This window comes from Cygnus olor, chromosome 1 (genome assembly GCF_009769625.2).
Source record: "Cygnus olor isolate bCygOlo1 chromosome 1, bCygOlo1.pri.v2, whole genome shotgun sequence".
NCBI classification, from domain to species: Eukaryota; Metazoa; Chordata; class Aves; order Anseriformes; family Anatidae; genus Cygnus; species Cygnus olor.
The window spans coordinates 183,261,996-183,287,692 of record NC_049169.1 but is presented as its reverse complement, the minus strand read 5'-3'; the positions used below and the strand labels follow the sequence as shown (position 1 = coordinate 183,287,692).

At 35.3% G+C, this 25,697-nt stretch overlaps 1 protein-coding gene across 1 annotated transcript in view; it reads right to left on the bottom strand.

The window, feature by feature from the left end:
- Window positions 1–24,831, bottom strand: part of POSTN (periostin) — a 35,023-nt gene extending 10,192 nt beyond the window's left edge. Inside the window, 17 exon segments of the mRNA XM_040543399.1 lie at window positions 2,552–2,599; window positions 3,510–3,555; window positions 4,136–4,203; window positions 4,589–4,691; window positions 4,871–5,001; window positions 7,875–8,005; window positions 8,693–8,829; window positions 9,352–9,500; window positions 10,361–10,495; window positions 10,663–10,875; window positions 11,676–11,817; window positions 13,321–13,467; window positions 14,335–14,499; window positions 15,099–15,256; window positions 16,976–17,040; window positions 23,022–23,120; window positions 24,594–24,831. Of these exon segments, the coding sequence (XP_040399333.1) occupies window positions 2,552–2,599; window positions 3,510–3,555; window positions 4,136–4,203; window positions 4,589–4,691; window positions 4,871–5,001; window positions 7,875–8,005; window positions 8,693–8,829; window positions 9,352–9,500; window positions 10,361–10,495; window positions 10,663–10,875; window positions 11,676–11,817; window positions 13,321–13,467; window positions 14,335–14,499; window positions 15,099–15,256; window positions 16,976–17,040; window positions 23,022–23,120; window positions 24,594–24,715 (2,059 nt within the window). The 5' untranslated portion in view covers window positions 24,716–24,831.
- Window positions 24,832–25,697: the final 866 nt, after the last annotated feature.

The following is a 25,697-nucleotide window of genomic DNA, read 5'->3' as shown; positions in this document are numbered from 1 at the left end:
TACAAATATCTCTGTTTGGCAGGCTGGAGATAGACACCTAAAAAAATGAAGAACATACCTCTGATGCGGTCAATTAACTAACATAGTGTTTTAGTTAAGCTGGTTTTGTAACACTTCCCCTATTCCCTGCTCAGAGTTAGAAATATAACACAATCCATCTTTCACATGTTCTTGTGGTCCCTTAGTAATATTTCTTTAAAACATTTCTTTAAATTATTTCATGTAGAAGTTGATTTTGCACAGTTTTTTTTTTTTTTTTTATTTTTTTTATAATCAGGATTTAATAATAGCTTTTGAATATATATGCCTGGGATTGAATTGCTGAGAGCAGTATGATTGAGGCTTACTAGTGTCCTTCAACAGTAACAAATCGAAGCATACATTTTTGTTTTTGCAGCAGAAGATGATTGTACAGGTTAGATCTCAGAGCTAAATAATTCATTTATTTGCTGCAGATGTGATGATGTGATAGGACCATAATGATTCCCAGTTATTACAGAACTCAGTCTACTCTCAGTTTTAAACAGCTGAACTATTGCCTTTTCTTTTATTTTCTAAGGAGTCTGATAGAAAAACATTCATAAATTTTGTAAAGAAGCAATCTTAAAAGGCTCTTTGGGTTGCTTCTGTTCCAAATTCAGAGGTAATTTTGTATGTTGAGATATTAAATGCCAACATACATTGAGAGAAATTATCAATGTTAGTGAAAAAAATCAAAGATATTTATTAACGTTTATAAATCCTTCACAAAACAAAACAAACTTCTAATTTATTTTACCTTCCTATGTGACTTATACCGTAGATGCATGCAGAACCTGTATTTTCCTGTATTTCCTAGTCAAGGATCAATCTTTTAAACATTCAATACACTAAGATTTGGGTTTCAACCAGATTTAACTGTTGAGATCTCTTTGAACTATGTATGGGTAATGAAGCACACTCAAGTAGATATCAGCCTCTAAAAAGACTTGGGATTTATTTTATTTTATTTTATATGAAATCTCCCATCATGATCTGCTGGAACTTCTTGACATATGTTGCAAAAATTAACATGCAACGTTGCCAGATTTTTTTTTTTTTTTTTTTTTTTTTTTTTTTTTACAGACAATTGGGGGCATATGTGGTTTTGATGGGAGCTGCCAATCACTACTGTTACTGCTAGCAAGCTCAGAAGGGCCTAAATTGGCATTATTAGGATTATTTCTGAGTCATCAGTAGGAAGACTGTGCTGGCTAGAGATCCTTCTTTGGACAGGGTCCCAAAGCAGAAGTACTGTACTGGTAGTGGAAAGGAGTGACTCTTTAGTGCTCACTAACACCTAAAACTCTTTTTTTTGTTTCCCTCTTTAGTGAAGAATGCTTAGTTGTACATTTGTACAGATATATACAAACATATAGCTCAGACAGTCATTTATCATTTTTTCTCATCTTCCAAATTTTATGAAAATTGCCTAAACTGTCTGCCCTGTCTCTGGATTTAACCTAGAACAGGTACCTCCAGAAAGTGATTCACCTTCATCTTGTAAAGACTAAGATATTTGGATAATTTATCACGTGGAATCATCTGCTAATTTATATTGCTTTATAGCTCTGATTTTGTGCTGGAGACTAGGCAGCAAGGATTAGTATATATATATATATGTGTATATAGTATCTAGTGCTAGGTGGGACAAAGCACAAACAAGCTGTAGAACAAGTAAGCTCATGCCATTTCTGCTGGGAGAAAGTCCTCACAGAAACAACATTTAATCAGTTTGAATAAAATATCTGGAAGATATTTTCAAGTGCCTTTGTTCTCAGTTGAACTTTACCAGATTCTTTTTTAGCATTTTCATTTCAGAAGAAAACTGGAGCACATAAGGGGTGACACTGGCCTAGTGAAGCTAATGATGTTTTACTTAAGATATGAATCACAAGTGTTTTTACAGTCCCAGCCCAACTTTTTGTTCTCTTCAGTCCCACAGCTAGTCTTTAACTCGTACTTTTGCCACAGAGAAATTGAGAAGAAAGTTTGGTTAACTGTCCTTTCCAGGCATCTGACAGATATTGGTATTTAGAACTGACTGAAAACTGTAGAGAAATTAACTGTTTGTTTGTTGTTGTTCTTGATTTTTGTTTGTTTGTTTTTAACTTTAATGTATAACAATTCTACTTCATTTTTTAAAATAACTATTTTAATAAAAAATTGGAAATATTTTAATTATAGAATCCAACTTTCTATATACTTTATATAAAATATAGTACTATTTGGGGAATTTTAAATAAATTATTTGGGATAAAAAAAGACTTAAACACATCTTAAAAATGCCCATACAAAAATTAAAAAAAAGTCCAGCTGGGGAGAGCAGCCATGGGAAATCTTTAAATACAAAATATTTCAGCCAGTTCTAATTGCAATATTCGTATCTTTGCTCTCCTGGCAAAGTACAGAACAACCCAGAGTTGTTATGTAAAAAATACATTCTGTTAAAGAAATAAATGCAATATATATTCTGTATATGTATACCTATATGAACATATACAGAAATATATATTGGAAGGGCCCCATTTACCTTCCTTTCTGATGATGGGCTGGACGTTGCTTTCAATTATGTTAATTTCTGAAAGTATAGAAAATGGAACATAAAACATTCCATTCTTACATTTTCTTTATGGTAATGATCAGACAAATTAGGTCTGGTCATAAAGATGTAAATAAAGTCACAGATATTAATGGAAGGCAAAGTAAATCAAAAGGCTCTAGAGTATGAATCTCAGTTCTGTTTACTAAATGGTACTGTATACACACAAGTTACCTGCAGACAGTCTACTGATGTGCTATTTTCCTTTGTTTGTACCTCATGAAACCCAGAGGTAATGAAATCCATGACAGTGTAAGATACATAAAAATAATGGCTTGTACAATTCCCTGCATAAAAATCTGTATAATACCCTGGCGTATCTTAAACTTGAATCTTACTCTCTTTGTTTCATTGGGGAGCACACCTGGTAAACAGAGGGCTTTTACTCCTTATAGAGGAAATGGCTGAAGCAACTGCCTCCCATACAAAACCCATATATGCATGTATAGAAAACAGGTGGAAAAGGTACACTTTGCTCCTCTGGAAGCATTTATGAAAAAGAAAGCAACTCAATGCATAGTTTGGTCAGTCCTTGAGAGTCTGTGAGGCAGTACGACTGCTGTGCACCGAGTGCTGAACCTCCGCTAAAACCTGAAAAAAAAAGTCTTTTCCATATGTATCTTGCCTATCCCAAATTGTAGAAACAGCTTACTTTAGGGACAGTTCCCTGTTGAGAATCTGGAAAGGGAAAAAATACATACAGTAGCACAACAACCAAGAACATTCTTCTTTGAGTCTCTCTTCCTGTGGTTCCTTGGCCCACTTTACTTTACACTTTACCATAAATTGCTTTCTTTATGATTAAATAAAGATCTACAATTCAGATTGGAATTAACAAAATTTATAAATCAATCTTAAACCCATCTGGAAATATATAAAATGAACTTACTGTAAAATGTCAGTGGAATCTCTTTGAAGGTACTGTCACGAACAAACTATAAATACAAAAAAGTAATTTCAAAATTTGAAAGAGCACTTATGTTCTTATTTTCTAATGATTGTGTATAGAATTCACAGCTTCACTGATCTATAAGTTAGGTTATGCTATTTCACTAGGTTCTTTCATTCATGTTTGAAAGATGATGTAAGTTGAAAAGGATATGTAACTGAGATAGACAAGGATGCTTCTTTTTTAATCTAGAGTTGTTGAAGCTAATGGGTTAAATTGCATAGTAATTGAGCTATTTGATATTTCCCTCAAAAAAAGATTGCCTCAAGGGTTTGGAAGTGACTTATGCTGCTGGAGTGATAAAGGGTACCTGAAGCAAAGAGTGGATTTAGGCCAGTTCACACTGGAGTTGCCCATATGCAAATGTTCTACAATTATGTGGTGTTGAAAAATATAAGTTCTAACTGTTGAGTGCAGTGTATCATCCAAATTACACTTGGGTAACTGGGAGCTACTAGATGTGTTGCCTGCTGAAGAAACAGAGAGCCAAAGAACCATTTTTGAACAATGTACATGGTTTCATAGACCTTGCCAAAAGGACAATGGGATCATCATTTAAAAAGTACCTTGATTTGTATGTACTTGATCAGCTTCTTCAGGATTGTGAGCAGTTGATCATTTCCAACAGGCAGATCTAAGAAAAGAAACAGGTATGTAAGAGGAAAGATACATCTGTATTCACTTCACTTTCACTTACAGCGATAATGAAATGTAAAACAATCTCAAACTCACACTCATATGTATGTGTACACGAGTGTTATGTGTACATATACATTCTTCTGTACTGGGGAAAAAATAGCCCTAAGCATCTTGTCTTCCATGTATTTGACTTTCACAAAATTTCCAAGAGTTTCCATGGTTTCAGGCATTGCATAAAATGAGTAGTGATGTAAATTTTCTGTTTCCTATTTCACATTGGAATTGTCTCTTTAAAGTAAGTATCTTTTTAAATTCCTTGCACCTACATAACACGTAGACAGATTCAGAAATGTGTGTAAATTCCACGAACTAATACCCACCTGCTGGATACAGAAGTTTATCAATAACATGAATGACACCATTAGTTGCCATGAGATCAGATTCTCTTGATTTCAGTTCATTAACCAGAAGAGTATCATTCACCTGGTAAAGAACACGTTATCAGAGACATTAAAAAACAAACTGAAACCCTTCATATCACTTTCAGATATATGCATCCCACTCTTCAATGTCAAACTGCAGACAGAATATCAAATTGCAGGCACTGAATGTCAAATCTCCATTACAAGGTTGTGTCAGGAATACTTTTTTAAACACTTAACTGTTTTCAAGTAGAGCTTCCCTCCTTGGATAGTTTTAAGAATGTTTGTCACACCGGGCTCAAAGCCACTTCCAATGAAAACTCCTTGTGTCAAGTGGTAAAGGAGAATGTTCCTGAGAGCATTTTTATCTCCTATTTAAAAAGAAAAATAAGGAATACAAGTAATGAATTAAAATAAATAAATAAAGCAAGGCATAAAAACTAAATTGTACTAGTTCTTTTTGGGAAATACTAAGGATTCCCATAGGTTTGAGACAGAATTAAGCATAGTATGAATGAAACTAACAGAAATACATATATATTGAAACTTTTTTCTTTTTTCCCATTATCATAATTTTAATAATCTTATGCCAAAAGGGACTCAACATAATTATAAACATGTTATGAGAACTACTGTATAAAAGAGCAGCATTTTCTTATTATTTGGTATTATTTGCTTTTCTTTGCTTTCCCCTCTAATCAGAATTTTTCACTCTTTTTCTAATTATGCTCTGTAAACACAATAATTTCAGGACCACTAAACAGTCTGCAGCATCAAGTTTCACCAAGCTACTAGACAAACTGCAACCTTAACATCCTTTCAATTAAAGGGAACCATAGCTAACTGCTGGCAGAGAAATTAATATAACTATTCTCTTGGGCGACTCCCTTCTGAGATGAATGGCGATAACTGACAACTCTCTCTATACACACATTTTCCCATCTCAGGCAGGACAAAGTTGCAGGAAGAACAGAAGAAGGTAATCTGGGATACTGGTCTTGACTATTCTTGCAGTCAAACTGTGAGAGGAAGAGAAGTTGAGAAAGCAGAAACAACCCTATTGTGAGTGTGATTTCTATATTTCAAAGTTTGGTTTAATTCTTATTTTGGAAGAAAAAGCCACTAGAAAGGACTAGAAAAGGACTAACAAGGCAAATGGATTCTGGAGTCCAAGTTAGAGTCATGGCAGGGCTCCCTGGAGCTCTGCATCCATGGAGGTTCAGAGTCTTGGATGAGCTGTAGGAATATCCACAGACTGACCAGAAGACAGGGTACCAAACAGAGCAGTTTTAAAACACAAGTTCTTGTCATTATGTGGAATATTGAACATTCCATTGCATGTTCTTTGTTAGTATTACATGTGGACATTGATTTTTCTTTCCAAGAGTTTCAACCTTGATGAAATGGCAATAAAAATACTGTGTGGTTATAATTGTTCTCTGGTGTCTCTCAGTGAACATTTTCCTTTTTCTGCTTTTGATTGCTAATATCAGTGCAATTCACTTTACTAATAAAGTTCAGTTAAATGATACTTTTCACCTACTAAAATTAGTGCTGAGTTTTTATGACTGGTTTATTCATAGACAGCATCAAGTTATATACAAAGTCTAAATGCAGACATTTGAAAAAGCTGGTTTCACAATCAAATTTCCTTTGTTCTTTGTCACAATGGTCAGTGGTTATAAATAACCTTTGTTTTTTATCTTTATTGCAGATAAATATTTTTATAAATTCTTTGGAAAAAAATTACATATTTAAAAGCTTAATTCTTATAGAGAAAAATAATATTATGTCTTAAAAGAAAGCTAGGGTAAAATTCCAAAAAGCAATCTGACATTAAAAAAAAGGAGGGTAAAAATCAAAATTTCAGCTGCCAAAGAAAGTAAGTAGAAACTGTGTCACAATGATAGGAGAAGCCAGTACATAAAAGCCCTTGAAAAGCTGAACATCAAATATAGTTGTATTCTGGACTGTAGAAATAATCCAAAATGACAGAGGCCTAGGGTACATCAAGTTATGAACTGAAGACACAAAATAATAGGCCTGGTAAACTCATTTTCTTTTGTTTCTTTCTCAAGAAAAGAGAGTCTTAAAGACAAAAATTGAACTATAGTGTTTATCTAGTTACTTCAGTTCACAGCCCTGAGATGAGCTTCATTTGATTTTATAGCTATCTAATGTTGGTCATTTAGGTTATGTGTTAATTTACCGTTGTTGACTAGAGACACAGCACACTGGAAGATAATCTATACCACAATCATAACTTTATATGGCTAAGAGAGAATTCAAATTAACAGTGCCTCATTAGTGAGTTAAGGTCTGTGTAGAGCTGAGTTATGCTAGGGAAGCTGCTCTGAAATGGACTCTTTGAAGCCATTAAGGATTCATGGGATTTGGCTTCATATCTTTGAACTTCGGTTTGAACAGAGCAGAAACAAAAAAAATGTGACTAACTTTCTGGATGTGGGATTCAAGGTGACAGCTCTTCCCACACTTGTGCGACAAGACAGATTCACATTACCCTCAAATAAACTAAAAATATTTATAGTGTTGTGGCCACAGTCTAACCCTCTAGTTGGAAATCCTGCAGGAGACTTTCAAGTTATCAGTGTGCATTCCTTCTTTTGCAAAAATGAAATGTTAAATGTTGTGAAAAATCTACACAATTCCAAAGCTTAAAGGTGTAATGGCGTAAATTAGTATTTATATATATATTCAGGATCTTTTTTTGTAGCACAAGTGATGCTACAGATCACTGGGTGGACGCAGAGAAGGGAAAAGACAGGAAAGGAAAGGACAGGACAGGAATGGAAATTCAATACTACATATTTTTATAATGTGATGGTTACAATAAATATCTCAATAAATATCTACATGAAGAACAGAAATTTGATGGGACTCTGCAGTTTGATATATCTAAAGTAACCCTGAATGTTGTTATAGAAGTTGAAGTTAATTAAATGAATGCAGATTTTAACTTGGAAGGCAATTACACTTTGGAATCAACAAATGAGGTTAAATTTCAATTAAGGTTGGATTTTTTATTTTATTTTATTTCAATTTTTTTCCCCAAAAGATACTTTCTCTATCACTGAAGAAGGAATTAATTCAGGGAAATCCCATGACCTGCTCTTTGCAGAAGGTTACCTGGTTTATCAGACATCTTTTGTTTAAGAAACACACTAGCTACCTTTCCCATTAATTTCACCCTTGTTTATACATGTAGTATTGGTATGTTACTTACTTATCAATATATCCTTATCATCATCGGTCAAACCTTTAAAGGCATCATTAGTTGGAACAAACAGAGTCCATTCTCCAGGCCGTGACAGAACATCATCTAAATCTGCAGCTTTCACCAGACTGAGGAAAACGCTGTTTAAAAAAGACAGACCACAAATACATTCTGTAGACGTGTAGTAGCTATTCTCAAATCCAGGCACTTAGTCCCCTCATTTGTTCTGAAAGCACAACCGTCTTCAAACACTCCTACAGTTTCCCAGAAATAAAGACAGTAGAGGAGATAAAATGAGAAAAAGAAAGACTGTCTTAAGAGTAGCAGACTGAGAAAAAAGGATTTGAAAAATAAAAACCATTGGCAGCCTGGATCATAGAAGAATTCATGGAATTCATGGAATAAAAACCCTACAGATCAAAGAGATGAAGGGAGGATGACAATGGTAGTTGCTCTCTCTGGAGGGACTGACATACTTGCAGGCATGGGACAGAAGTACACAGTGGGAACACAGTATATATACAGCCTGCGATCATGCTGCACTAATATGGAATTGTATTATTGGTTAATTAAGCCTTCAGACTCTGAAGCATTTATAGCTCTGGATGTGTCATCCGATACCTTGTAACCTCTTGCTCCTCTCTTGCCTATGTAGCAGTAAGGAACATGTATTTATTTATTTTCTTGAGGAGGTAATAACCTCTTTCTTGCCCTTCTTGCATCCCAAAGATCCAACATGGTCCACAACTATTTCTCAGACCAGCTGTGCTTTATATATATATATATATATATATTTCTATCTGTAGGAAAATCTCAGTGCTACTCACCTAAAACGCTTATCATTTCTCAGCATTTCGTGCAATGTTTTTTCTGCTGGCTTGATGATTTGTCTGAAGACGTGAATAAAACCATTCCTTCCTTCTTTACTTCCTCTGACCATGCATGAATTTTCAACACATACAGCCTGATTAAAAGAGAAGAGACACCTAAGTGCATCTATTCACAGAATGATACACATTTAAACATATTTGATGAGTGAAATGGATGTGTATTTCCCAACAGGCTCCTGAGTTTAAAAATAATATTTATCTGGATTTCTGACAGTCAAATTTTATGTTCTTGACAGGAAGTCTGCTATTGCTTGAGAAAACAAAAGTATCAAAATCTGGAGTAAGTTAGCAGGATGCAAAGATTTCCAAACTTGATTTTCTGGTTTCCCTCCTTTTACTTAGGTCTAAAAACTATATGAATTTATTACTAATTGAGTGACAAATCCGGAATCTTGTATTGTTTTCCCAAATGCAAAATTCCCATAACAAAGATTGGATTTTCATTTTTTTTTTCTAACTTAAAAGCTTAAAGAATTTTCCTTGACAGTGGTAATGGTAGATGTTGAAAGTTTCATTCAACTTTGTCTTTCATTCTTTTATACATCTTCATTTTCATAGTTAGAATACACATTGTTTAAAATGTCCCATTCACTTACTGTGCGATACACAAAGACTCTGAGCAGTTTTCCTCCAATTGTCTCCAGCTCTTGTCCGTTGTATAGTTCATTGAGCCCAATTTTCACTTTTATAATGTGATTCTGCAGGATTGTTTTAAGAAGGCGCTGATCCATCTGTAAGGTGTCATCTACAATGACAATTAAATATTTATATATAGTTATTTATATAGTGAACTTTCATTCAAGTAAGGTTAACTGTGGACATCTGTATTAGAAGACCATGGAAATACTAGATATTTCATTGACATGCTTGAGTGACTTCCAATGACTTGGAAGGATCTATGTAAACAAAAAATTAATTGTTAAACAGTTTCTGTAAATTGCCTTTTCTCAAATTTAGAAACAATCTTTTGACACAGCCCTGATTATTACTAGAAATAAAATGCCAGATGTGTGCCTGCTCCAACTTCTGAATTACTGCTGAAGCTTATTCTTTCTGAATGTGCACCCGAAATCCTTCCCAAATTTGCTACTGTGGGGGTGGTTAATACACAGATCATTGAGGAGAGCAGGCTGTTCATGTACTCATTCCTGCAGATATGCAGATATGTTCCAAGCATATTTGTATCGGTCTCTCTCTGCTTTAATGTACTAGAAAATACCAATATCCTTGTATAAAATTTCTGAGAATAACCAACTTGTGAATTTATGTAAGTAATGTAAAGATTAAGAGAACTGGCAATTCATTAGCACATTTCCTTTCCCACAGCCTGCCTGTGTGTATTTTGTATCTTATTTTAGTGAGAATATTTCTGTCAACAAATGGTACCACTAAAAAAAAATCTGTGCAGTCTGATGATTGCATTTGTTTTGTCTTTCTACTTGGTGTGCATTTTGAAAGGATTAAATAATTCATTCTAATTCTCAATTACTAATTTTCCTCAGGACTTATAACAAGTACTGGGTCTTATTTGGAAGACTGTCATAGTAGCATATATTCTTCTTGTTTATTTTGATGTTCAGAGCATACTCTTTCAACTCTACTAACCTGAGAAAGCACCATTCAGAGGTGCCAGGAGAGTGTATTGGCCTTCTGGTCTTAGAGAAGATGCCAGTCCCAGCTGTGCCACCAGGTCTGTAAAAGTAGTCTGCTGGGCACCCCCAAGCTCAATGACCTGCTTGGCTGCAAATAAAGAAACAAGAAGTATTTTAACACACCTTTTATTTCTCTTCCTGATCTGGATTTTCCATGGTTTCATAACCTTATCACTGGCAATACATGTGAGGGAATCCAGGGGAGCTCACAGAAAACATCTTCAGTTTAAGAAGTTTGTCGTGGACATTACTAACCGGAATCAGGAATTAGCACTTTATCAATGAGGTGGATAACGCCATTGCTTGTCACAATATCCTTGCGTTTCACCATCTTTACTCCATTCACAGTCAGAGTTTCACCATCACAGCCAACTTCAAGTGTGTTTCCTTCCAAGGTTTCATAGACAGCTCCACCCATTATGGCTTCAGAGCACTGAAGAGTATTTAAAATATGGAACTTCACAAGAGCTTTAGGGAAAAGAGCAAAAATTACATACATAGGTGTTTGGATACATATAGTCCATATACATATTATATATATATAGTTCATATACAGGTTTTGTGGAATGTTAAACAACTGATGTAGTTAATGAAGTTAATTAGGTTCTTCAGATAATCTTGTGATTTCCTGGGCATATTCTCTCTTACTAGGTTCTCAACAGAAGGCACCATATTACAGTACTAATGCAGGTATTACTTGCAAGGAAGTAAACAAGAATATTGCTTCAGTAACAAACAGGATGTTAAGTACTGAAATGTACTCATTCCCAGCAGAATTAATTTGGATGAAGGTTCATAATTTGAAATATTTACTGATGAGAAGAAAGATGGACAACTGGAAGCAGGAGTGGTCTGCATTTTTGTTTAAAATGAGATAATCTCAGACTCACTTATTCACAGTAAAGAAGCCTTCAATTTCTGAATGGTCCGTATGAAAAAGCTGCTCATGAGAAAGTTACAAATGAACCCCCAAATTCAGATAGCTCTTCATTTCTAGAGGCAGGAATCTCTATTAGAACTATGGAGTTGAACATCAAAGTTCAGCTAGAGACATTAGAGTGCCTGTATTTTCATAGTTTCCTTTAAAATGTTCTGGAAAGTAAATTTTCATTTAATTTGAATCATTAGGTAACTGACAAAGTCAGAAGAAATGACTCCTCCTCCTGTAAAAGGTACAGGTGCTGAATTTCAGAGCTACAAGGATAATGTGGTTTCTACATCCTGATTTACTAACCTGTATTCTTCTTCTGCAAGAAAAGTTTACATACCTTCAGAGGCCACCTTGTCACCCATGATCCTCTCTAAGATTCCCCTTGGAAGACTCTCAAAAGCTTCATTAGTAGGAGCAAAGAGTGTGTAATGACCAGGCCTTCCAAGAGTATCCAAGACATCTGATGCGATCGCAGCAGCCTAAAAGATAAACTTGGTTATTAATGCTGGTTATTTAAAGCATTAGCTTAGCCATGTAGACACAGGAAAACAAAAAAAATGGACAAAAAGCTCACTCCTTTTATTCCTTAATTTAGAATTCTGAAGTAGTCAAATCTTGCTCTTTAAGAGTAATATTGAGTTTACACTGAAACCTACAGAGTTATTCATGAGAGCTCACACAAAACTAGCACAAAACTTCTCATGTGTTTCCACTTAGTACCTAGAGTTCTTTACTGTGACAATGAGAACGGTGTTATAGAAAGATGTGTTAAAAGTGAAATGACGAACATGAATAAAAAACAATTCTGTGGGAAAAAATGTACCTTGATATGATGAATTCCCTCCTTAAATTAGCACATACTAGTCAATATATTCTGATAGAACTGACAACAGGGCACAAATTATTTTCTAAATTTTTAAATGAAAAACGTGAACATGTAGGTTTTGACACATTAGATTAACGCAATGGTCTATCAACAAAATTAACTTCTACCTGGAATAATAAAAAATGTGTTACAGTTGGAATAATAAAAAATAATAATACCTGGAATAATAAAAAGTGTTAGTTTTTTTTTCAAGCTGAGTTAGGCCGGTACGTAAGTAAGTAAAAAGTAATAGGTAAAATGTCATCTAGGATTAGGTGAAAAGGTCTTGCTTAGAGTTCATGGAAGTTAAACTCAAATAGAACATGTAGAAGAAAGAATGCAGAAGAAAATGTAGGAAAAAAAAGTCTCTTGTTTTCAACTGAAGAGTAGACAAGACTTGTTTTAGCCCCAGTTTTTTCAAAGAATTAAATGTATATGGTTGCCTGGAAGTGCAATGGACTGGGTTTAGAGAATTCAGGTGGTCTTTTCCACCTTTATGCCTCTGCATTTAAAATAGTTTTGTATTTTAAGAGGAGATGAAGAAGGGAAGAGAACAAAAGCTATTTGCAAAACCATGACATATTTTGTTAAATGTGCAGCGTGAAATCCTATTATGCTAAGAAGACACATCTTCTGGAAGAAGAAGAAATTAGACACTTGGACAGAAAGTAAGCTGGTTCCTCCCTGCAAGAAAAATCCATGTTTTCCATGGTGTTCTGAAACTTGCTATGAGCAGATTCTGGAAAAAATATAATTTACCATTTTCTGTGATGCATTTCAAAATTATTCTTATCTACCTAGCACCAGACACTGCAACTTATGCTCATATGTTGCATTACCTCACTACTTGAAGAAAGGGCACACTTCTTAGGTACAGTGACATGATCCGTCCTATTGATGAGGTACAAGATCCACAAAAGAACACAAGAGGGCTCCTTACATAAAATACACTTTCTCCGTAAATAGCTAGCTTTGCAGTATTAGTAGGAATCCTTTATTTGATTTATTTCTCTCTCTCTGTTATTGAATACTCTTCTTACTTCCAGGCCTTATACACAAATAGAAAAAAAGAAGAAACTACAAGACCAGAAAAGTGTTTCTATTTTTGTCCACTTACTCTGAGAGACGAAAGATCATCCTCTACTTCAATGAAATCTTGAATGGTATTTCCAACAGGAGTCAGGACGCGGTCAATAACGTGAACAACACCATTGGTAGCAATCTGGTTGCCATGGATGACCCTGGCACAGTTAACAGTAACAACCTATGTTTGAGGAATCAAGCAGTAGACGATTAAACTTGATCATACACTTGGAATCGGATTCTTACAGACTGGCCATACGTGTATTGTACATAATGTGTTCACTGGTGTTCTTTCTGGTTTTATTTTAAATATCAAGTAAAACCTTGCAAGATTTAAGAGGCTGACTGAACTCTTCTGGAAAGCATTCAGCTAGCAGCAGATTAATGCAGGCTACATTGATTTCATATTCATGTTTTATTTGTCATTGCAATCCTTATTCTTCAGACTTGCTTTCCATATCTGGTTAATATGATGATCATATTTGGTTTTTACTGATGTAAATTGTAGTCTAGCATAAACATTTTCATGCATTTTAAGAAAAGACGGGTAACATGACTGGGAGCTTTTTAACATTTATAAAAATGAAACTCTTTCTGGAAAGTAATGGATACCTGTATCATTACAATCTTAAATGCTTCTACCACGCAGTCCAATTCAAATAAAAGATCTGATTTAATTAAAGACCTAATTTAATGTTATTTTGTAAATAGATAAAGAGTACTATCAAATTTTGCCTTCAGATCTATGATGATGATATATTTTCACTATGAAAGGCTTTGTCTTCTATGGAGCAAGTTCATTCTCATTTGAACTTTGATTTTTAAACAGCAAACAGCACATATTTATTAATTCTTTCTTGGTGATTACCTTGCACAGCAAACTGATTTTTTTCAAGAGACTATTTAATTATTTTTATCGGTGACAACTGACTTGCTAGATGCTAATCTTTCCAAAACCAATATTCTTAGCTATAGAATAAAATAAAGGAACAAACAATGGCTAAAACTGAATTATTATATTATAGAAAACTTGTGTAAAGAGACTTACCCCATTAGGATAATGGTTAATAAGCAATTTCTGGCCATTATACATGGACACTAATGTCATGCCATTCTTAAGATCTTTTGTCAACATGCGCTTGTTTACCATATGGTGGTGGAGAGCATTATATAATTCAATATTTACATTGTCAACCAAATTCCTGTGAATTTCCTGAAGAAGAAAGGATTTTAATTAATTAGATTTTTCAAGAGCATTCTTCCACTCAGAAAGATGTACATATTGCTTTACCTTAACATATACTTTCAATATAGTTGACAGATAATTCCTATATGACTTCAATATCTATCAGTCTGGCTCTGTTTAGATAATGCTTTGGTCTGACTTGCTCACAAATGGAAGACAAGAGGTCTTAAAGAGAAGTCATTGAAGGTGTTTTGGCTCAATGTTTATTTTAACTAAAAGCATTACTAAAAGGAGTACACCTGAGTCACTGTCAAAACATGACTGTACTCTACATTATGTAATTGCTGGAATTCCTGTTTTCCTCAAAACTATGCTAACACTAACAAGATTAAAATTTGACATGCAAGTGCTTAAATAAGAAATGATTACTGTTGATTAGTATTACTGAAAATAAACTCAGATGTTCTAGCTTCAGTAATGCACATTACATGTACATTTCTGTATTATAACTATTGTCCATTTATATCTAAAATCTCATCATTTCCAGTCTAGTTTATTGCATCTAAAACATTACCTGAAAGAAAAATATACTTAAAACACATGCTCAAACACACACACACACTTACTGAACTTAATTGCTCCCATGCTTCATTGCTTGGTGCAAAGAAAGTGAATGAACCTCGTCCCTCAATCTCTTCTCTCAGTTTTGACATGTCAGAATACTGCTGAGTGGAGGTAGCTCCCACAATACCAAGAGTACCATATACATGATCAATAGGAGCAACTAAAACAGACATTAGAAAAAAATACTGTAAATTCTTCAGTCAGTTTCTCATGACCAAATCTAATTTATTTCTTTTGTTTGGACAATGGTATTGGCTTTATGAAACTGTTTAAATCAATATTAAAACATGCTTGTATTAAAATTCCATTATCAATGTAATCCAAATCCATCCAAAAACATCTGCTTGTTATTTATTTTCTGGTTTGCATAATGAGCTGAAAATTAGATCAAACAAAACCAAATATTGTTATATTTTCTTTAGAAAAGATGTCTTGTTTGCGCTAAGCTTAACCTGAAGTGGGAACCTATCCATTTGGGACCTTTGAGAAAGGACATGAGTCAATTCTATCTACAGTCACAAAAATTGCAATGGAGTGGGCATGGTGAAACAGAATTCTTTTTGTGAGGCCTCCTCCAGTGTTTGGCTTGGGTAGATATTGATTCAGCCAGAGGGTAATAATGGTCATAGACTCACAGTTAAAGCACTGCCACATGAGAATAGGATGCATATCTCCTAATTCTATGCATCTACAAGTCAGGCATTGATGTGTGAGCTAGTTGTCCTTGGCTGTTTTTACAGTTGTGGAGAGGAACAGGCAACTTTAGAGTATGACCAACCTCTTTCCAATGAAGTGACATGAATTCACCTAAACAAGATGAACTCTGCCTTAGATATGCCTTACTTTATTAGTGAATGTAAAAAGAACAGCACAGATATAGTGTTCTAAAGCATGCCATTTCAAATTATTCTTTCCTGTTGCAATTAAGTTTATTTATGTAAAATAGATCACCAAAAACAGGAGAAATTAAGATTTCCTGTCTTCATTTTCACCCCTTCTTAGTTTATTTAAAGTCTATAACACACTTTTAGTTAACAAGATTCAAGTCTTCTCAGGCAAAGAAATAAACAGAACTGAGATAAGCCACATTTCATGTCCTAGGTTTTTGACCTCACTGGTATGCTTTAGGTTACTCTGGAATGGGAGAGGAATAGGAATAAAAATTCACCTTCAGTAGCTTTGGGAACTGAGGAGTCTACCTCTTCTTTCCAACCCAGCAGCTAGAAGCAGCCTTGGAATTCAACTGCATGACCACATTCAATGGAGGTTCATTTTTAACTGTATTGACAGTATGCAAATGAACCTTCGTATTCTCAGGCAGTATGATAGAATCATAGAACCATTAAGGTCGGAAAAGACCTCCAAGATATCTGGTCCAACCATCCCCCTACCACCAATGTCACCCACTAAACCATGTCCCTAAGCACCACGTCCAACCTTTCCTTGAACATCCCCAGGGACGGTGACGCCACCACCTCCCTGGGCAACCAATTCCAATGCCTGATTACTCTTTCTGAGAAGAAATGTCTCCTCATTTCTAACCTGAACCTCCCCTGGAGCAACTTGAGATCGTTTCCTCTAGTCCTATCACTAGCTACCTGTGAGAAGAGGCCAACTCCCAGCTCCCCACACCTTCCTTTCAGGTAGTTGCAGAGAGCAATAAGGTCTCCTCTGAGCATCCTCTTCCCCAGACTAAACAACCCCAGTTTCCTCAGCTGCTCCTCATAGGACTTGTGCTCCAGGCCCTTCACCAGATTTGTAGCCCTTCTCTGGACACCTTCCAGGGCCTCGATGTCCTTCTTGTACTGAGGGGCCCAAAGCCTCCTGTGTTGTAATGCTTCTCATATACTGATTCATCCATATGCAAATAAGCCTGTACCTGCAGGACATCCTCTCATACCATCCATCTTCATATATCCAGGACAGCACTCGTATAAGACAGTTCTGTGGAATATAAATGAAAAACATAATTAAGTAACATATAGGACAACTGTATACAAATTTTAGCTCATAGCCTCATTTTTTATTTCTCATTATTAATTTTGCATAGCTAAGTATACACTCTTGATATTCATGGCCTTTTTATCATTTGACCTATTCTGTATATATTACAAATTAGTTGTTGTTTTAGTAAATGCAGAGCTTTTGAATTTACAATATGACTGCAGTCATTAAGTTTAAGTGAAAGGAGGGAACATGGGAGGGAATGTGGATATCATGCAGAGTTATGAAAAGATAATGTAAATAGAATAGCAGCTGAAGAAAGGTAATTTGATGGGTCTATTTTGAAAAGATTAGATGGGACTGAGGAAAGACAAAAAAAGATAGCAGGGACAGTGAGAGGCACGGTTATAGGCAGGGTTGTAAAAGGAAATAAAAAATTAAGCTGAAAATAAATTTAAATGACAAAACTATGTGAGATAACCTGCATACTGGATATAGGAACTTAAAGGGTAGTGAAGAAGAAGGTTCTGTGGATTGTATAGTGAAAGAAAGTGGGATGGCAGAGCCCCAGTGTATCAAAGAGGACTTTGAAGAATCTCAGGAATGAGGGAGAGAACTAATTAAGAACAGATATAAAGCAGGTCATAGAAAATAAAATGACTAAAGACAGGATAGCTGGACTTGAGGGAAAGTTCCCTGGTAAATGTATTAAGGATGAAAACCAGATTGTAACAAACCACGAACAGAGTTAAAAGAGCATGCCATCACAGTATACTTAAAATTTATCAATAGAACAGACTAAGAACTGTTATATAATGATACCAATAAAATATTCCCATTTTTAAGCATGTATAAGCTGTACAGAGCAGCAAACCAGGGCTAACTGATAAGTCTGTACTTTAACATTCAACTTAGCTCTGAAGTCAATAGGATATAATGTCTTCTTAATTAATATGACAGAAACAACAGCTCTACCATAAACTTGCTTGACAATTCTCTCATAAGAAAGTGCAACTTCACTAAATATAACAGAGTTATCACTGAGTTAATTTTGGCCCTTACAGGCAGGGAATATCAACAAATTATACCAGGTCTAAATTATGTAGACCTTATCAAGGTCTAAAGCATATTTTAAACTTGCTGACTTTACATTTCAGATATTTATTTTCAAACTATGGTACACTGTGAATGGCAAGGAAAATTTGCCATCATGGTTTTACATAATAGTCTTATTTTTATATGTGTGGCTTATGCTGGCAGTGTTAAAAGAGTTCTCAACAGTAATTCCTTGAAGACTTTTGCTGAGTCTTTACCACTACATTCCAATGTTTAAATTGATGACTCTTCAGTGGCAGTTGAATAGGCTTCTCTCATTTTTCATAAGCTAAATCTGACAAACATTAACCACAAACTCATTAAACTGAACAGCTTACTCAAATTAAAAGTTGGACTTAAGAACTTCACTATCTAAACTACTTGAAGAGATTTAAAAAATGAATGCAGACTCAAAGAGCAATAGCATTACAGAGCATTATTTTAAAAGTCAAGTTTGGAATTCCATAATTTACTGTGGTTCGATAGAGCTGTTAAAGAATAAAGATTAGAAAACAATAACCAGACAAACCCTATCATTTCCATTCTGTCATAAACACATATGCACATGACATTTTCACATTTCTGGCATGTTCATGTCTTCAGCAGACAAGCCATATATTGAAAGTATTTCTACAGTTCTTCTTAGTATGTTTCTTTCTGTAGGGCAATTCACTGAATGACTATTTCCTAGGAATACAAGATGAAGAGAGTTTGAGCTACAGATTTACTAATTAACAAGGAAATTAACCTTATAACCTTCCTCCTAGTTGCATCCCTGTCAGAAGCTAATAAAACAAGTCACCTGACTTCTGCAACAGGAGTCAGAATGTTTGTCCAACTGTGTTAATTGCTTTGTCATGAGAAAGTATTTTCTATTCAGTGGAAAAGAAAAATCTCTACCTCACCCTTTGAGCAGCTATAAGAGACTACAGTCTTCATTAGCTTTTGGAGAAGCAAAAGAAGTTGAGTTGTAAGTATAGCATAAGACATGGAAAGTTTTCTCCTCTTAACATACACAACAATTAATGAAGGACAGAAAATTGCCTGAAGAATATGATTAAGAAAGATGTTTCTTGACTCAAGCATTACAAGATCAGTGCCTTATTTACTATGTAGCTTGTTATGTACAACCAAGGCTTTTTTCAGTCATCAAGGGTTACTGCAAATTCCTACTAATCATTATTGATATTCCCTTATGGCTGACAGCAGTTAGAAAGTTGATGTATCAGATGTGCTCAAAATATAGTGAGGAAGATGGAATGGAAAAAGAGGGGTCCATAAAGAGAATTCCAAGGTAACATCAGAACAAGGTATAACTTGATGCAAGATGCATTTCTTCAGCATCACTCATATACACAGTACACGTGAGAAGTCCCTTCTCACACTGTAAGTCATCCTCATCTGTATCACGCTACTAGCTCAGTATAAGATGGTGTCCAAGTGAATAAAGTAATTTTTGCTGTTGTTGCTTTTGTATTTTTTACTACTAACCTGTTTTTACCTCATCCAAGGGAATATATTCCAAAGGAACAGACGACAGAGCTAGACTATTTTATGTTCTTGTTATTCTTGGTTAACAGAGCAGTTTTCAGCTTATTCAGATGAGTTCTGTGACTCATCCCTTTCTACTCCTTGCTGGCATGGAGACAAAATACTGTATAAAACAGTGAAAAGCTTTCTGGTCCAACAGATTTTGTTTTTAGCAAATCTTTAAGTTGTATCCCTATTGGAAATTTACAGCAGTTGACAGGAAATGTAAATGTAAAAAGCTTTCTTAAATTAACATTTTATAGATCATAGATACATTCATGAATGGCTTGTTAACATAGAGATATCAGAGATACTAACTTGAGAAGAGCCATTGTCCTTTGGATTACTGTTCTTACTAAAGTAACACCTTTAGTCACATCTCCATCTATGCTTTGAGAACAGAATATAAAAATCCAATTAAATAAAAGCTAAGACTAAATTATAACAGATGCTCTATTACAGCCACACACACACACACAAAAGCCCAGTTCTACCTATGACTCTATTTAGTTCCACACACACTGTTTTCCCCTTCTAGCCTTCCCCTCTGAGTACTTATACAACGGTAGGAGTGTTAAAAGAGGATGGAGATACTGCTGCTCAGTGTCTGCCACTGGTTGGCTGCAGAAGGTTTCCTGCTTAGGGCCTTACACTGGCTCTGTAAAATGTTTTTCGGCTCATGTTCCTCTAAATTCTTGTCAGAGACTAGAACAAAGTCATATGAGTCCAAACTGTCTATTGCTTCAAATTACTTTTCCTAACCCATTAAGGTATCTCTCACTACACAAATCATTTTACTTCTGGAGCTTACTAAAGTAATGAGTTCCTTCTCAGATTTGTGCTGAGAGAAAACTTTTGCTCCTGGGAAGACACAACATCTATCTAGGAATAAAACCATAGGAGTAAGTTGGTTTCCAAAACTGACTTTGAGAACATCCAAATTTCAGTCTAAGTCATTTTCAGGAAATATCCTTCTTCCTAATGTGTCTGTAGTGGAACAGCATGTAATGCCAAACAAATCAGTGTTATGGCAGACTTTTCTCAAAAGGTGAAATATTTTGGATGACTGAGGAAGAAAGGAAGTCAGTATTATAATGCCACCTGGAGGAGAAGATTCTGATAAAGACTATAAACCTATGGGTACTGAAAGAACTGAGGGCCAAGATAGGGCAAATGACCACACACAGTCTAGATTGACTGGAAATTGTTCATTGTTACAATTTTTAATTACCCAAACTTTCTGGATAATTTTTATGAAAAAAGGATTCTACCCTGTCTGGAACTGCTAAGAAAAACAAAGCTAAATTCAAAATAGGAGAGACTGCTCAGGGTTCTAGACAGTAAATCATATTTCAGAGGAAATTCTGAGGATTTAAAATAATCAGATTGCTTCTCTTCAAAGGAAGTTCGTTATGATTTGTGCTACTACCACTCTAGCTTAATGCTGTTACTTTCTTTCATATCCTTAAGGAAATAAGTAATTAGCAATCCAATAAAGTTTACAATAGCAGAAAGCTTAGGGTGACAGCTTGGTTCATGAAAATCATCTTTTCTTCTGTTCAGGTAGGGCCATGGTATCATACTTCATGTGTAGACTTCAAAGCCGTGTCAGTACTTGAAAGGCAAGTCTGTGGTAGAATTTATGCCTCATTGTATTGTAAACGTAACTAAATTCCATTAATCCATGTTACACTGGCAGAGAAATAAACACATTTTCTCAGAAAGACAATGGGAGAAAACTTCCTCCTCCTCCATCTTTCTTCAGTCTTTTCCCTAAGGGTTCTCTCCAACACGGTGTTATGACCTGTAGTGTCTTTCGGGACTCTCAAAAAGAGAAAGCCTCTGACACCCAACAGGAGTACTAGAAATCACAATATAAGTCCATTTCAGGCCTCTGCCTGACTACTGTCTACAAATTCAAGTCTGATTTGAACAGTGAAGAAATCATTAGTGGAGGAATTTCACTCACATGGACAATCATGGAGTTGTAATCAGTTTTACATTAAAACATATATGGATCATGCTCAAGAAGAACTATGAATATGATTGTTTTATAAAGGGAGACATCTTTGGCTTATGTGATCAATACTGTTAATCATTATTTTTATTCCATATTAACCTCCTTTAAGGAATCCTTTGGCCTGGAAACAAAGAATCTTTCTTTCACTTTTCATTAACATCTGAAACAGTGATTGAGGTTATTTAGGTACGTTTTAAACACCTATCTTACTTTAAAAGGAGTTAAGTTCCTCATGCATGTAATATGCACCTTGTATCAATGTAACTTAGTATCTATGTCTTAGGGCACATAATCTCTGAGTGACTATTAAAATTGTGTACTTGAACATTACACAGATATGTGGAAGATTTCTTATGGGCTTTCAAAATGAGACTTCTGGTATCCTTTCACAGAGTTGCAAATGAAGCCTAGACTCCCCGTTCTCCTGAGCTGTTCTGAAAATGTCACCCCAAACCTATCTGGACCCTGTAAGAGAATAACGACAAAGCAGAAACAATAACTTCCTTTGACAACTGCTGTGAAAGTTATCCAAGTAATTACGTAACAGCAAGAGAAAATGTGGTACACTGGAAAAACATTAGTTTAATGCATTGGGTAAACAATGTCAGTTGCTGTTAAATTAACTCAATTTTAAACATGACAAGTGGGGCAGACCAAATTCTGGATTGGAGTTTTTGTGTGTGTTCTTACTCTGAAACCCCTCTGTGGTTGATGCAGAGGTAGCGACCAGTACTACTCACTTTTTTTCCACATGAAAAGGCAATGGCTTGCATTATCAGAAAAACTAAAAATTTAAATTTATACACAGATTCTAAAAGAATGTCAAACTCACCCAGACTTATTTTGTGTCCTCAAGTATATATATATATATATATATATATTATTTTTTTTTTTTTCTTTGTGGAAAGATGTGGTCTAAGCACTCAACTCTGCTGGATAGTGCTGAGTTCTTTCCACGACTGGCTTCTTAGATCCCTCTGTGTTTTTGGGTAGGACACTTAACCTTTCCTCGTGTTTAAAAGAGAGCTACAAAAACTTAAAGAACTATTCCTGAAACTAATGATTTGAAGCCCACTGAATTTAAGAAGTGCTACATACCATGCTGTCATTTTCATGCCTTTTGTGATTATTTTTGGCAGCAATCATTGAATCAGTTATTCGAGTGGTTTTAGAGGTGGTTTTAGGGAAAGGGATGCTGTAACACTGTAAAATTATGAAGTTAATTATTCCTGCCTCTGCTTTTGAAACAAGTATTTTGTTTGCACTGAGAAAATAAGAACTTTCTAATAGTACATTATCCCATCTCAATGAATGTTTGGAAACAGCAGATACTTACGCTTTCTTTCCACAGATGGCTCCCTGGTACCAGTTTCTGCAGGTGCTGAAGTATTTCTTTTTGGTTCCCATAACTTGCTGAAGGGCACAGACATTGGGGCTGTGGGTGGGAGTGAGAAACATTTTAAAAAGGAATTTTTGTTCATCTTTGGGAAAGCGTTATATAAAATAGCAGTAAACACAGTTCCTACCAAGCAAGAGGAAGGAACCAACATCTGGGTTCAGTTGCCAGGGCAGGTGTGCATTGAAGCAACCACAGTGAAAACTCCTGGGACTACCCAGCTGGGTTCCTTGGCAAGCCCACCCTCCTGGTAGAGACAGATGATCCCCCTCTGCTCTGTCCTGACCCTCTGTCTCAATATGCCTTACATTTCTTCCTTCCTCCTGGGAAGTGAATTAATAACAGGCCACTAGGGACTGAGCTGTGAATACCATCAAGCTCCTTTTAATAAAGTTTTTTTCTTGCACACATCTGTGCAGCTGAAGGTCATGGGGAGGTGGTGAAGAAAAGTGACTGGTTCTTTATGTAAAAGGGAACCCTGTCTTCTGTAAATCAATCAGTTATTTTGATTACAAACCTTTTAGAGTACCACAAGCACCTAAGTAAACATTCTGGGAATTACTGGGGACCAAAGGGTAATTGGCATGTAAATAAAAGGAGTCACAGATTTCAAACAAGGAAAACTTTTTCTTAGCATGGTGGTGTAGAGGAATTTCTTAAGAGCAAATTCCATGGAGCAAAGGTGTTTTGTCACTAATTCATATACTTTTGCAGTACAGAAGTTCATCAGTTCAAAAGCTAAAACACATGCTTTACAACGATGTGAAGCCAGACAACTCTTTCTATTTAAAACACACACACACAGAGAAAGAGAGAGAGAGAGAGAGAGAATTCAATAAGAAGGACAGGATTGTGAACAATTCTTTTCACAGAATGTTTTTTTTTTTAACTTAAAAGACTGAAAGAAAATACGTTTAGACACATGCGTTTTCCTGACACCAGCTGTTCAAATTAGTTCGATGTCTCTGAGCAGACTGGCTTGTAAGCATTGTCTTTTGGGCACCCTGCTGAACAGCTTGCTGCATTACTCTAGCAGGAACAGAAATTTTACAAAGGACTCCTAGTGTATTTTCCCATGTCAGAAAGTAGAGCTCATGATTTTCATTAGGACAGAATAAAGAGAGTAAATGTTGTGGAATAGGTGTCAATTCTATCCAAATATTTTAAAATGTATATTAAACACACCCCATGTCTCATTATATTAATCTTGAACTGTAATTAACTTAAATGATTTTAAAATGTATGTGTTTTATTCATCATAAGTGGGAATTTTATTTTTTTTTACAGGTTTTAAGAAGTTTAACATTAATTTGACTCCTTTTGAAACTCCTCAGGAAACTTTTAATTCAGGAGCAGTTCTTACAAAATTAATTTAGAAAGAAAGTTATTCTTGAATGATAGTAAGAATTCATAGGGGAAGAAAAAAACACATTTAATATAATGTGAGAAGAAAGGAGAGAATAGCTATTAAGAAACTCACATTTAAAATGCAGATGAACACAATGTACTTACCCTTGGTCGCGTGCCCTTATTCGACTATGAGTTAAAATCTTGTCATAGTGAGCAGATGCAGATGCTTGTTCAAAAGATGTCAAGAAAATAGTAGAAAAGGTGAATAAGAAAAAGATCTTCATCTTTAGTCCTCTGCTGTTTCTCACAAGTCTAGAAGAGAGAACTGGCAAAGAGTCTGGAGAGCTGACAATTTATATACATGCTGGAAGGTGGTGGGAGGGAACTACAGGATCAACCTGAAACTTTGTACCACCCCCCTTAGAGCAGCTGCTTTGGCTGCCAGCTTCAGTAACCTAAATTAATACCATACATTAGCCTTATAAACTGTTCTTTTTTTATCCCTGATTGACTAATTTCTTCCTCATTACAGAAGGCTTAGCATTTTATTCTGCTGACACAACAGCAGAAAAAGTTTGGGAAGTTTAGACTTTGACTTATGATTTGGTATTTTTAGCACTGAAGCATCCAGAAGTCAGGATCATTATGTGTGGCTTTGTTCAAACCCAGAGGAAGTTTCTTCCCATAAGAACTGCATTGCTTTCCTTTGTTTTCCATGTCCTCATAGTTATCAGCTCTGAGTTGTTTAACTAGTGAAGTTGGTGGAAGTTCCAAACAATAAACTCCTGTCAATAATCTGGAACAGCTTTTATTGTCTTCAGGAAAAGAAGGCTCTATTAACATACATTCTGATTATGAAGCAGTTGCACCATTAGTTTAAATATGTATTTTAATTCTAATAATAACATGTGCTATTGCATAATGCTTTTATTTAGAGCTTTATGTAGTCATACAAAAATCACCATGTAGCCGGAAATTTTAATATATACCTACTTATACCCATTAGTTGGTTGTTGGGAGCCTCTCATGAAGCAAATAGAAAATATAATTCTGAGCTGCAAATGTGGGAACTGAGGCAGAAAAGTGAAGTGACAGTCTTAATGCTCCAGGGACAGTCAGTGTTTGAACCGCAATCCAGGAGTTTGCAATGTTCACGTCAAGGAAAAAAATCTGCCATTCGCATAAAAGTGTTCTCATATGAATACAATTTCAAGGTATAGTCTGTAGATCATTTCAGATCTTTGTGAAAATATATTAGCTTTCATG